General features: G+C 39.0%; 1 protein-coding gene across 2 annotated transcripts; it reads left to right on the top strand.

Moving 5' to 3' along the window:
* Positions 1-5,778: 5,778 nt before the first annotated feature.
* Positions 5,779-10,835, top strand: SPP1 (secreted phosphoprotein 1). Of its 2 annotated transcripts, none has more exons than XM_006135414.5 (5): positions 5,779-5,933; positions 7,299-7,365; positions 7,470-7,520; positions 8,752-9,021; positions 10,032-10,835. In XM_006135414.5, the coding sequence occupies exons 2-5, from the start codon at positions 7,312-7,314 to the stop codon at positions 10,461-10,463; spliced, it is 807 nt and encodes a 268-aa protein (XP_006135476.1). In that variant the 5' UTR covers positions 5,779-5,933; positions 7,299-7,311; the 3' UTR covers positions 10,464-10,835. The 2 variants fall into 2 exon arrangements, with proteins under 2 accessions (XP_006135476.1, XP_006135477.1); XM_006135415.5 differs by having other exon boundaries at positions 5,789-5,933; positions 7,287-7,365.
* The last annotated feature ends 2,610 nt before the right edge of the window (positions 10,836-13,445 follow it).

Raw genomic sequence — 13,445 nt, 5'->3', positions numbered from 1 at the left:
TTCCGGCCAGCCTTAACTTCAGTTCAGGGTCCACTCCATGTGGACATGCTATTTTGAATTAGCAAAATGCTAATTTGAATTAGTGCATCTAGACCTAAAAACTAATTCGAATTAGTTTATTTTGAATTAACTAATTCAAATTAAGTTAGTTCAAATTAGTGCTGTAGTGTAGACATACCCCTACTTCCCCACTTACCTCAGGGCTTAGGTCACTGTCTCCCTACGAACCTAGTTTAAAGCCCTCCTCACTAGGTTTGCAAGGTCTGCCCATGAAGTTGCTCTTTCCTCTCTTGATTAGGTGGATCCCATCTCTTCCTAGCAATCCTTGTGCCCTGAACAGAGTCCCATGGTTGAAGAAATCAAAGCCCTCTCTCCAACACCACCTGCACAACCATGCATTTACTTCTATGATTCGATGATCCCTACCTGGACCTTTTCCTTCAACAGGGAGGATGGATGAGAATAGTGTTCAAAAATGACTTCTCGTGTTTTGCTCACAACAATCCTGTTAATGCATCCCAGAATCATGTTTGCTTTTTCTGCAAAAGTGTTACACTGTTGACTCATATTTAGCTTGTGGTCCACTATGACCCCCAAGATCCCTTTCTGCAATACTCCTTCCTAGATAGTCACTTCTAGGCACTAGATAGGGACCAATAGGAAGGATATCGTGATGGGATGTTTTTTAGCTTCTTCAATGCCCGTTCGGCTGGGGTAGTCATTCTGTTCTTTCCTGCCCTAGGGCTTGATGTGCTGGGGATTGCTGAGGTCATCCTGAGCCACCCACTGCATGGGAGCACGGGTCCTGGCTCAGAGGGTAGGTCAATAGCTGTTAGCCAGGATGGGCATGAATGGTGTCACTAGCCTCTGGTTGTCAGAAGCTAGGATGAGCAACAGGGGATGGTTCACTTGATAATTATCTGTTCTGGTCATTCCCTCTGGCACTGGCCAAAGACAGAATACCAGCCTAGATAGACTGTTGGCTTGACTCACTATGGCAATTCTTTTGAACTTACATACCAAGAATCTGGGTATATTTGGCTCTCAGATTCTGATTCAGGTTCATGTCTAGTTTAACAGCATATAAAAATGACACTTATATTAACATTGATCACTATACAAGATATAGCCAGTGCACCTGCACAATACAGTATTGGGCAAACTACTATATTAGCTAAGATAGACTTCTGATGAACAACACTCCATCAAAAAAAGGAAGTTATCACACATCAGGAGAGAGGAAGGACATGTGTGTGGAGGAGGTGAAACAGATAAGTGCCACATCTATAGGAAGATTGTAATTGCCTACACAGGGTTGAGGAACTATTGTCCACTCCTATCATTATACTGAAGACCTAGCCCATGATTTTAGGATAATAGGCTGCATGTAGAAGCACTGGTAGTGAAGTTCTACAGTGAAAAATAACCATGTTTTAACAATATAACAGCACATTCCTGATGTTATCCAAAATGGAACTAAGGCCAGGTCCATACTATAGGGGAAGGTTGGCTTAAAGAACCTAATTCCATCTATGTAAAAAATGTAGCTGGAGTTGACCTACTTTAAGCCAAGTTTCAGTACTATTCTCACAAGGGAAGGTCAACAGGAGAAATGCTCTGGTTGACTTCCCTTACTCCTTGTAAAGAGTAGGAGTACTGGTGTCGACACGGACACCCTCATTATTCAATTTTGCAGGTCTTTACTAGTTCCGTTAAATCAAACACCAGAAGTTCGACCACTGCAGCATCTATCTTCCCACAGACAGAGACATGGCTTAAGTGTTGTTAAAAGATCATGTGTCAAGACAAGTGAAAAGAAGAGCTTTCCTGCACCTGATGAATTACATCCCCATGCAATTGCATATTGCAGAATCCCAGTAACTGTGCAGAAGCTCCTCCCCCATGCAGATTTCAGACAGCTGTTTATGTTGCCCCTGTGTATACCATCTCATGTCCCCAGATTTAAGCATTTTTAAAATGGTATATGAAAATAGCAAACTGATCCTCTTATACCGTTTACCAGCCAATTAGCTTCTGCTTTCAGCTAGCACGCAACTAATAAACAACATAAAGAATTTCTAAGACAGGCAGATCCATCCAGAAGAGGAAGACCTTTGGAATTACAATGTTTCGTGATGATGAGCAAGTTGGTAACCACAATAACAACATGAGACAAGTGCTAAATTTAATACAGCTGTATACAAACTGATCTTTCATCATGAAAATATAGCCATTTACCGAGAGTCCTTTATGTCCTGTCCCTGGATTACAGCAAAACATCCCTGTTGATCCTTAGCTCTTCCAAAATCAATACTATAACTTTAAACATCTGCATAAACAACAGAAACAGGTTGCCTGTTCAGCCATCCCAACAGTGTTCAGAAGCACTGCCATCTGGTGGCAGTTTGGAAAAATAACTGGCTTACTATGATCATAGAGATGCAGCTATTAGTCTGGTCTAGCTGAAACAAAAGACAGAATTATGTAGCATTTTAAAGACTAACAAGATGGTTTATTAGGTGATGAGCCTACGAAAGCTCATCATCTAATAAACCATTTTGTTAGTCTTTAAAGTGCTACATAGTTCTCTGTCTTTTGTTTTGGCTTACTACGAGCACCCTATTTGGGATCATAGGGTTAACCTGCTGAAGATGTTCTAACAAATACCTCAGAAATCATTCCCTATCAGTAATTCAAATGGTTGCTTACTGAATAAACTTCTATGTGAATAAAGTTTTAAAGTAGCCGAGTTCTATCATTAGCACAACAAATATATGCTGATTTGCTTATAAATTTCAAGGCCAGAAGGGACCACTGTGTTCACCTGGTCTGACCTCACATATAGGTCTGACCAGAGAAATGTGGGTTTCACTGAGCTTAGTTTGGAAATCAGCATACTAATGGTTAAAAGAGGATTACATATTAATTTGCTCTGCATTATATACAAGGCACTTATTCTCTCTGTGCCTCAGTTTCTTCCTCTGTTCAAATAGAAGTAATACATGCCTACCAGAGAGATTGTGAAAATTTGCAGAGAGTTTTGATAACTAAAGTTGCTGTTCTATTTAAGGGCCTAACCCACTAAGGGTATATCTACACTGCAACATTATTTCAAAATAACTAGCACTATTCAGAAATAACTTAGTCTGCATCTACACAGCAGGCAGTTATTTCGAAATAGTGGCAAAATACTGTCAAGCTGAAGGACTTCTTAGTCCAACTCCTGTAACCCTCATTGTATGAGAAATAAGGGAAGTCAGAGGAAGAGTGTTCTATTTCAAAATAAGCGCTGTGTAGATGCTCCCAATTTCGAAATAACGAAATTGACGTAGCTCAATTTGCGTAGCGTATTTAGAGTTAAGCTCTGCAGTGTAGTAGATGCACTCTAAAGGTCCAGTAAAATCGGAGTATTTTGATTGACCACAGTGACCTTTAGATCAGTCCCTAATTGCAAATAAATATTATTATTTATAAATATCTAGTTTTTTTCAGGCTCACTTTTAATTAATATTCAGGTCAAAACTTTAAAAAATGTGAATCTAAAGTTCAACTCAATTTGTATTTAGTCATCTAAATAACTGGGCTGGTTTTCAAAAGTCCTAAGTCAGTGGGAGACACAAGATGAACCGCATTTTTAAAACCAGGCCACTCAGAGCCTAAATTTATTTTTAAATAAACCCAACAATTTACCTCTTGAAAGCTTATGCTACAATACCCTAATACATTTGTTAGTCCTTAAAGTGCCACCGGACTCCTTGTTGTTCTTTTTTGTGTGTAATCCTTCATTTATATTTTTAGGTACATAGACAAAAGAATTTCTGAATGCACCAACTTGAAAACATTACTAAGAAACTAAATAAGTTAACTTCAAATGTGGAGATTCTTAAAAAGGATTTAAATTATTTATTCTCAACTTACATGTTCATACATTTTTAGAACTACAGATTGAACCTCTGTAGTCCAGCCCACCATGGTCAAGCAGCATCTGAGGTCCAGCATGATTTTAATTAGCAGAATGTCCATTTATTCTGGGTGTGGCCAAGTTTCCCATGGTCCCATAAAGTTTGTGTATAGCTACCAGTTCTGGCTCTCAGTGTTCTGTGTTGTTTGTTAGCTCTAATATACCCTTAAATGTCTTCTAAGAGCCCAGTAAACAGTGGAAGTGTTGGTAATGCTGCTAGACAATATTGACATCCCATGGTTTGGCAAATTCTCTGATTCGGCACCAGTCAGGTCTTGAGATTGCCAGACTTGAGATGTTTAACCTATATTACTCAGGTAACACTAAGATCACACTTATAATGCAGAAGAATTAATTTTCACAACATATTTATAAATCAGAAATCTATAGGACTATTTCAAAGGTCCATATATTGCCATCAACCATACATTACACATTAGCTGTGGGATTACAGAGGAAGGTTAGTACTGATTATTTCTAAAAACCCCTCCCTGATGTTCAAAATGTGCTTTGCACAGTATTTCTAATTATCTAAAAGGAGAGTTAAGTAACTCAAGTCTGCTGTACGTAGGCTATTTAGATTAGAATAATAGGTGCGCAAATGACAGGTGCCTGCAAGCTGGATCCGGTCTGCCAGGGCTAGCCTCTGGAGGGTCCCCACACTAGCAGGTACGGGGAAATCACAGCTTCTATTGGCCGCAGATCGCCATTTCCAGCCAATAGGAGCTGTGATGGTCCATGCCTGAGGAGATGCACCAGGGGTGTAGCGGCCCAACAGGGGCTAACCATGGTGAACTGCCTCCATTTTATTGCCCACCCCTGCCTTACAATAATACATTTAGGGAGGACTTTACTGGAATAGTACTGAGACCATCAACTGGCTCCTACCACATAATTCTTTTACAACAATGGTGTTTCAATATACACTAGCTTCAGAGAGGTAGCAGAGAGTTAGTCTGTAACAGGAAAAACTTAATACAGTGAGATATACACTGTATCTCACTTCCAGTGGCCCCCCCCACCACACACACACTTTTGTTATCTCTTGTTCTAAACAAGTACAATAATCCAACTACACCCACTTTAAAACTTAACTACATCAAAGTACTCTGGCTTTTATTTGGCATCAACGATACTCAATGATTGAACTGACATCAGGAAACACTTCTGAAGGCAGAAATGAAACTGGGAAGGATTCAGAGGAATTTCTGGGCTGGTTGGAAGAGAACAGGAAAAATATGGAAGATGAGGTAAACCCGTTTTTACTCAGGGTTCCAACAACTCTAACGCCAACCCTGCTTGTCAACTTTCTGGAAGCAGAACTCTGATTGGGAGATTGGTGTAAAAATCAGCACCCCTATAATTTATTTACAAAAGCTAGTGGATAATGTTCTGCTCCTAGTGCTCAATTTGCAATCCCATTGAAACCAATGGGGCAGCACAGACATCACAGAGAGCAAAATTTGACCCGTTCTTCTTTAAGGGCAGGTTTTTATCCTCCATGACACATTAAGAATTTGTCTTCTAAAAATGGAAGGAGGAATGAAAAACTTCTAGACAGCTGTTTACTCTACCTTACACAAAAGTAAAATAAGTATGTGCCCTGAAGTCCATGTACATGATATTGTATATTCTAACTTGTTAATGATATTGAACATAAGTAATGTTTTAACCATAGAATGGTTTTTATTTGCTTTGAAAGCCACAAAACCAAAGAGGAAGTGTAGGAGAATGTGGGCAGCACTGTGGCAAGAAACCTCATGACCTCATCCTTTCCTCCTTTTCGGGATTGGCTGGCCAATGTCTGGAACAACATTTAAATTCCAGGAGCTGCAGATGTCAAGCTGCAGACGTGGGGAGGAGGAGGAGGAAGTCTGAATACTTTCAGAACAAATTGACTCGAGCAGCTGCACAGTGAAAGCTAACAACAATCCTGTCAGATTCTACCCTGCTGATCCAGACTCCAAGAAAGGTAAATGCACATTTCATTACCTAACATCTGGTGCTGTCTTAAGTTTTTATTCACAAGAACCTCAGCCATTAGAGTTTTAAATAATTTAGTTTTTAGTTCAACTTTAAAATCATTTTTCTTTTTCTGCTGAAAGATGTGCTTTCAGAGCAATAAAGTTGTCTTAAAGAAGGCTGCAGCACACTCTGAAATTTACCATTTTAAATCTGTTAGTTTGGATGTACGTTTAGGGAGGAAGGGAGGAAGGAGGTGGTTTAACTTTCTCCCACTGAGTCAAGTGCTAGAAATGTGAAGCTGCCACTTGAAAACAAAAGAATATACTGCCAAAATGTAACTATTGTCATGTCACATGCCACTCTGGCAGACCTGCAGGGCACTCTGGAGAGGATATTTTACTTTTCTAATAACTGAGATTTCATTACTTCTAGTACAATACCTGTTTAACGTATTGTTTAGAACATAAGGACAGTCATAGTGGATCAAACCAATGGTAATCTAGCCCAGTATCCTATATTCTGATGTGGCGGGTGTCAGAAGGAATGAACAAGACAATTTATTGAGTGATCCATTCCTGTTGTCCCAGATCCTGGCTATCAGAGATTTAGGGATATATTCCGACTATATATTCCTTCCCTGAAAGCAAATATGTCTGCCTTAAACTTCCTTTCCCCAAGATTCCACATGTGCTTTTTTTTTTTTTTTTTTTGGGCTGGGTGTTCTGTTTTTAAATTTGTCCTTTAATATATAATTGCATACCCAGCCTCTTAGCTTCAAGTTTCTGGACACTTGATGCACTAACAAGCAACTTTTATTCATATGATTTTTGCATTCATGACAACTATAATTCAAGTTCTGTTCTGGAAAACCTGCTTTATATTAACTGTAAAGGGAGACAAAAATAACATGCATTGCTTTCTCTGTTTGTTTTTATGAAACTAAATCTATCATTCATCAGCATTTTTCTTTTAGTCCTCAAGCTTTTCCCTCATTAGCTCAAATCATCAGTCTGCAGGACCATTTTGTGAGATACTGAACATCCTCAACTCCTAGCTTAGCACTTCAGAGTGTCTGGTTTTAAGTTTTTGTAACATGTGAGTTGAGAATCAGTAATGAACTAAAAATCTACTCAACTAAGTCTTCTTGTGTGGGATTATTGAGCTTCTAACTCCCTTCCTCTGATTAGCAACAGAAAAGGATAGGGAATATAGAAAAGGATAGGGAATATAGAAACAGAAAGAGGTGGTATGGAGAGTTTGAATCCTCAGCAGAATTTCAAGTGAGTACAGTGAAACACAAGAAAAGAAACAGCGCCTACAGTATGTTTGCAATCTTTTCGTATTGTCAATTCAGTTATAGTATCTTTTCTAGGTAAAGAATCACAATGAAGCTTGCAGTGTTTTGTTTGTGCCTGATAGGCATGACTTTTGCATTACCAGTAAGTATATCATACACCTAACAATAAAGCCAAATGTATATATTTTTCCCATATTAATAGAAAATGTATACTGAATATCTCTTTCTTCTCTTCCTCCCCTCAAGGTGAGTAAATCCAACCATCATGCCATCTCAGAGAGCTCTGAAGAAAAACATGTAAGCTCTTGTTACAAGCAAACTTCACTATCGTTCATTTACTTCTTATTTACTCATCACCTCAGCTATGCTGAATTGTACTTTCTAATTGCATTGTAACCACTGCTGTTACCTAACTTGAATTATATGGCCAAATTCTTGTCTAGTGTAAATCACTATAACTCTGTTAACTTTTGTGGAACTATGCCAATTTATACCATCTGAGTATCTTGCCTAATACACAAGGACATACCTTTTAAAGCAATGTGGCAGTGCATTATAAAACACATTTGCTTTGATACATTTCACTTGTATATTTATATAAATAAGCACTGCCCCACAGCCTGCTATTAAATGTTTTTGCAATTCACTACAGAGCATTCTGCTTTTAAATCCTTGCTGAAAAGTGGGAAATAGACCACTTATTGGGCTTGCAGCTCAGTCCAGTGAGAACTGAACTGTTATGATCCCTCCATTGCACAGCCTTTCAATGGTGTCTTAAAGATGACAGACTCTAATCATGAAGCATTCACGCTACATCTACACTGCGAGGTTTTGCAGCAGAAAATATGCTAATGAGGGACTCATTTGCATAAATTACAATCTCATTTGCATATTTTCTACCATTTCTTTTTGTGCAAGGTGTTTTTGCACAAAAAGAAGCAGTGTGGACGTTTCTTTTTTGCGAAAACCCCCATTTTGCATAAGATCCTTATGCCTCTCTAGTGGGAGAATGGGTCCTGAATAACTAATTATATTGAAGAAATCAGCATAATACATTTTTTAAATCTATAGAGTGAAAGTTTATGACAGTTAATGAACAAACCTACTAAAGCATACATAAACCAGAAGGACAAACTTTAGAACACAATGCTCTCTCTCCTCCTCCATGAAGGAATTAGGAAATTTTGGAAGATCTACTTGTGTAGTTTCATCAGGTTTGTTCTATATGAAAGTGCCCCTAGTCACTAGGCCATTTTTAAGATACCACTACATTCATCCTGATTAACACCCTCTTTTCTAGAACGGTCTGCCCTCTTTGCTGAGGAAATATGTCTCATCATGGGAGTAACCTGCAGCTGCTACTTCATTTACCATGCTATGATAGGATCTTAACTGCCTGCCTAGGCTTTAAAATATACACGAGCGCAATACACTTCAAGAGAGCTGCAGATACTCTAATAATATTAACCTCATATCTATAACAATGCAATTTTATGCTGCACTATTAAATTGTTTCTATGCTTTTCAGAACCCTTCTGAATCAGCCAGTGTAAGTAATGAAGATGATGGTGATCATGATGATAACGATTCCAATGATACGGATGAATCAGATGAGAATAACGTCACCGATTTTCCCACTGATGCCCCAATAACAACACCTTTCACTCCTGCCCTCCCCACAAGGGGAGATAATTCAGGCAGAGGAGATAGTGTGGCCTATAGAATGGGAGCAAAAGCAAAGTTACTAGAAGTATACCATAAGGAGAAGCCTAGCAAACTCTACAAATCTTCAGGAAAGGTAAATAGCACCTGGCAATGCTTCCCAGCTTACCATAAATAGAGGCTGATATTCAAAAGGGAAATTTCTTTGTGAACATTAGCTGTGGTGAGGATTGACAAATCACAGGCAAAATGAGAAGGATGTATTCCCCCTGATGAAGGGGAATAAAACCAGCAATATTCCTATACAAATTGTGGGGAGAAAAAGAAGCTTCAGCCTCCCTACCCGCCCTAAAGGATACCTGGGGAATGTGAGGCTCAGGGCTGGGCCAGTCCTGGAATGCGGGGGTGGGAGTGTACGTCCCAACCAGACCCTTTTACCTTTCTGTCTCTTTTCTGTATGGCTTTATGAGAAGCTATCCCATTCCAGGCACAGCCCATTTTCTCGTCATAACTAAACACTAATCTTGCTTTAAGTTATGACAAGAGGAAGCTATATACTGAATTTGGTGGTCCTAACTCTTACCATTTAGGAGTTCTTGAACAGACAGACAGACAAAAAGACTCAAGTGTAGAGTAGATAAAATAAAACATTTGTCATAGCTCTGTAAATGTACGCAGTGCTTTGTGGAAAATGGATAACCGTAAGGGTGGCAGAACTGGAAGGGCAAGCACCCTTGCAATGGAAATATTGTGGGGGGCCTAAACTTGTGTAGACCTTGTGGATGTGGGGAAGATGTAGTGGTGAGAGCAGGAGGTAGAGGGGCTGGAATGGCTGCCTCAGGGGCTGGAATCAGACTGGACGTGGGACCTGGAGGAGGATGGTAAATGGTCCCAAGAGCAGGTAGAAACCTCCAGGACCCCCCTTCTCTGTCTGAAGCAGGCTGCCCTAAGCCAAGTGCTCAGTACCTTCACTCATTCCCACTCCTATCTCATACCCCTCCCTCCAATAGCCTATAGGCCTTGAAGATCACATGAATTCAAAAGGCATGCCCTGTTTCAGAGGAATAGTGCAGTATTCAGTGATTCATTGGCTCCTCAAAATCTAGGATTTCTATTAATTATGCTTTACCCTTATGTCTGGCACAGTTCATCGTATATGATGTCACAGAAGAAGATGATAGCACACCAGACATAGAAAGCCAGCAGGTTGATTCCTCCAAGAGACAACCAGCAGCACACCACTTTCCAGGGAAATCTAACATTAGCATGAAATTGAATGACAAAAATAATGTGCAGGGCAGCAATGAAGTAAGCAGCAGATCACATGATAAGAGCATGGAAAAAGACAGCCAACAGCAGCTTGACAGTGTAGCTGTGGACAGCAACAACAGCAAATCTGATGTCACAGAAGACAGTCACATGAGCAATGAAAGCACAGAACAGCAGCAAGTCCAAACTGAGTATCTGCAACAGATTGATGATGTCCCTGAAGGCAATGATAACAGCAATCAAACTTCTGAGAGCACTGAAGACATTCAAGACCATAACAGCATTGAAGACAATGAAATCATTCTTTGAAACGGGTGATTTTTTTGTTTGTTTTAGTTAAGGGGAAAGGGAAACAGATTCATTTCAAGAATTGTTTGCAATTTCAAACACATCGTGATTTTAATCTCCAGTTATAGCAGTGGTTAGTGGCAACTTTATTAACCAGGCAAACTCAAGTATGCATTATTAACTCTCCACAGAAATGTAAGCCCTTCTACTGCGTATTTTACTGTGCTACTTGATTATGATTCTATTATAAAGGAAAATATAGAAAAGCAACACAAAAAAAGTTTTACACACAAATGAATGTTACCTGTTATGATACTGTACTTTAACAGTTTTCGAATTCCAGTGTATATTTTGTTGTATTTTGTGAGGTCAATAAAACTACAAAACTCTGTACATCTTTATTTAATGTGAATGTAATGAATGGATACTACACATCAGATTGATTTAATCAATTTTTGCTCAGAAAAAAAGAGCTGTTTTGATTAACATTACCACTTTAATTTCCTAATATTTAGTGATTAAATATTCATATTTTCACAGTATAAAAATTCATTCTAAATTAACAGGGACTTCTTTCATCACAAAAGAGTTATCTTTTGCAACAAATTGTTCTTTTAAAAATGAAAGCTTATAATCACTTTTATTTACACTCATATTGGCTAATGTCAATTTCAGATTTATGTCCCCACAAAACACACAAATTGACAGCAAAATAATTTAACTGTATCCTCCAACTATTACTTAACATATAGTTAAAAGTAAATACTATGCTGCCTACTATCAGCATGTCTACAGTGCAGCGTTATTTTGAAATAACGAGGTGAGCATCTACACAGCAAGCCCATTATTTCAAAATAATTTTGAAATAATGGGCTGCTTATTCTAAAATCTGTAACCCACATTTCAAGAGGAATAATGCCTATTTTGAAATAACTATTTCAAAATAGGGTGTGTGTAGACAGCACAGCTGTGTTATTTTGAAATAAGTGGCCTCCAGGAAATTGTCACAGGTAGCCACTCTGTCCACACACAGAACTCTATAGTTCCCTTTACCCTGCAGCCTTTAAAGCTGCAGCCACAGGGGAAAGGGCTTGTGGCACAAGGAAAAGCCCTGCTAACCCTGTGCCAGGTAGCAGCAGCCTTCATTGCTTTTGATGCTGACATGAGCTATCCCTGTGACACCAAGCCCTCTGTGGCTGCAGCTCCAGGAAGTGACTGATGTCCTGGCCTAGAGTGCTTCTGGAGCCTTAAATTCAATTTAGGATCAGGGTGGACACTATTTTGAAATAGTTCTGTAGTATTTCGATGGGGATTTGTACTGTGGATGCACTATTTTGAAATTAGCTATTTCAGGAGTTTTTATTCCGAAATAGCTTATTTTGAAATAAGCGTGATGTGTAGATGTATCCATAGGGCCCAGTTCTGCTCCTGAAGAATGCACTAGCAGAAACTTCCATCTACTTCAGTTGGAACAGAATCAAGCTCTGTTCTTTTATTTATTCCTTCTATATTTACATTATCATTTTTACTTTTTTGGTCTTGCATACTATGCTGAGGCATTTGAGTTGCTGAAGTAGTGAGTTACTTCTGTTTTAATCCCATCTAAGACAGCAATTGATGGTGGCAGCAATTCCCCAAAATCTGGGTACTGTGATTCTGGGATGAGGTTTGTTAACCAGTGCCTGTAGAGACAAAGTTTTTAATCTTTCTTGTGGGCCCTCAGCCTTCTGCACGCAGAGTGCCAGAGTGGGGAACAGGCCTGACACTGGATGACAATAGGACCTGGAGGGGTGCTGCTGGTCACTAGCAAAGCATTGCAAGAGACAGTGCAGGCTGGAGAGGGCTGTGGGGGCACAGTCCCAGGCTGCACCTCGACGGCATCCTGTCCCACCTGCACTAAAGAGAAGAGACTTTGACATTTCTAGAAGTCACTTCTTTATAATTTGACCATGATGATATTTTTCTCAAAAAAAGAAACTATCGACAGAAGTCTCAATTTGCAGTCCTGTGGAGAAGACTATCCAGACATAGCAGGGAAAAATAGCTCTGTCTCGCCTTATCATTTCTTATTCAGAAATACGATAGAAATCTTTTTATCAAAAAAAGTGAAAAAATATACTGTCAGTTTGGATAACTTACTTCAATAACAAGATGAAAAATAACTAAAAAAGAAGTTCATGAAAGATACAGTGAGAGTAATTCATTCTCTAATAGCAATTTTCAACTAACTCACAGGGAGTCTCAAAAGTGCAATACATACCAAATAGTTTTATCATTCTATAGCTACCAGGAAGTAAAATAAATGTTGTATGATACAGGGATTTGGTAAAGATAACAAAACATTGATAAGAAGAAAAGTCACATACTACCTGCCAGAGTAAGATAAGTGTCTCTTCTCCCATGTCTGCCAGTGCCAGGGATATGTGGATTACTTTTTGGTGATTTGTCTTAACTCACAGACCTAAAGAACATACTTCTTAGTGTATATACATAAATCTTCTCATAGTTTCCTCACATATCTCATAATGATTACGAGACACAGGCTTACACTAGAGACATTTACATTAAATTTTTTTGGTGAACACAAGGGAATCTCTGAATCCCTATGTACTTCTGCGCTTTCTGGAACTTGGCTTTGCAAAGTCCTTGCTTGTTTACATCAAGTTTGGACAGATACGAAAGGAAATTCATCATTGCCATGACATGTTTAATCAAGCATTGGAACAAAAGCTTGCGGACATCTAAAGGAGCATGATTATTGTCTTGGATGTTTGCATGTCTCTGGAAAATACAAGCAATAAAATGAAGAATCCACCAGAATTTCACCAAAGTATGCCACAGTACCTTGACCTGGGTTAAATGTAGACTACTTTGAAAACTCAGCAGAAATGTAAGTAATTATTCTCTACTTGCTAATGCATGTAAATCTCCCCTTGCCCATGCAAAAGCAGGAGCGTATTACCGCAGCTCTGTCCTCCTTCCATAGTACACAACAGAAGCGTC

The sequence above is a fragment of the Pelodiscus sinensis genome, chromosome 4 (assembly GCF_052426305.1).
Source record: "Pelodiscus sinensis isolate ZL-2025 chromosome 4, ASM5242630v1, whole genome shotgun sequence".
NCBI classification, from domain to species: Eukaryota; Metazoa; Chordata; order Testudines; family Trionychidae; genus Pelodiscus; species Pelodiscus sinensis.
The sequence above is the reverse complement of the archived record's forward strand: the minus strand, read 5'-3'. Positions and strand labels throughout refer to the sequence as shown.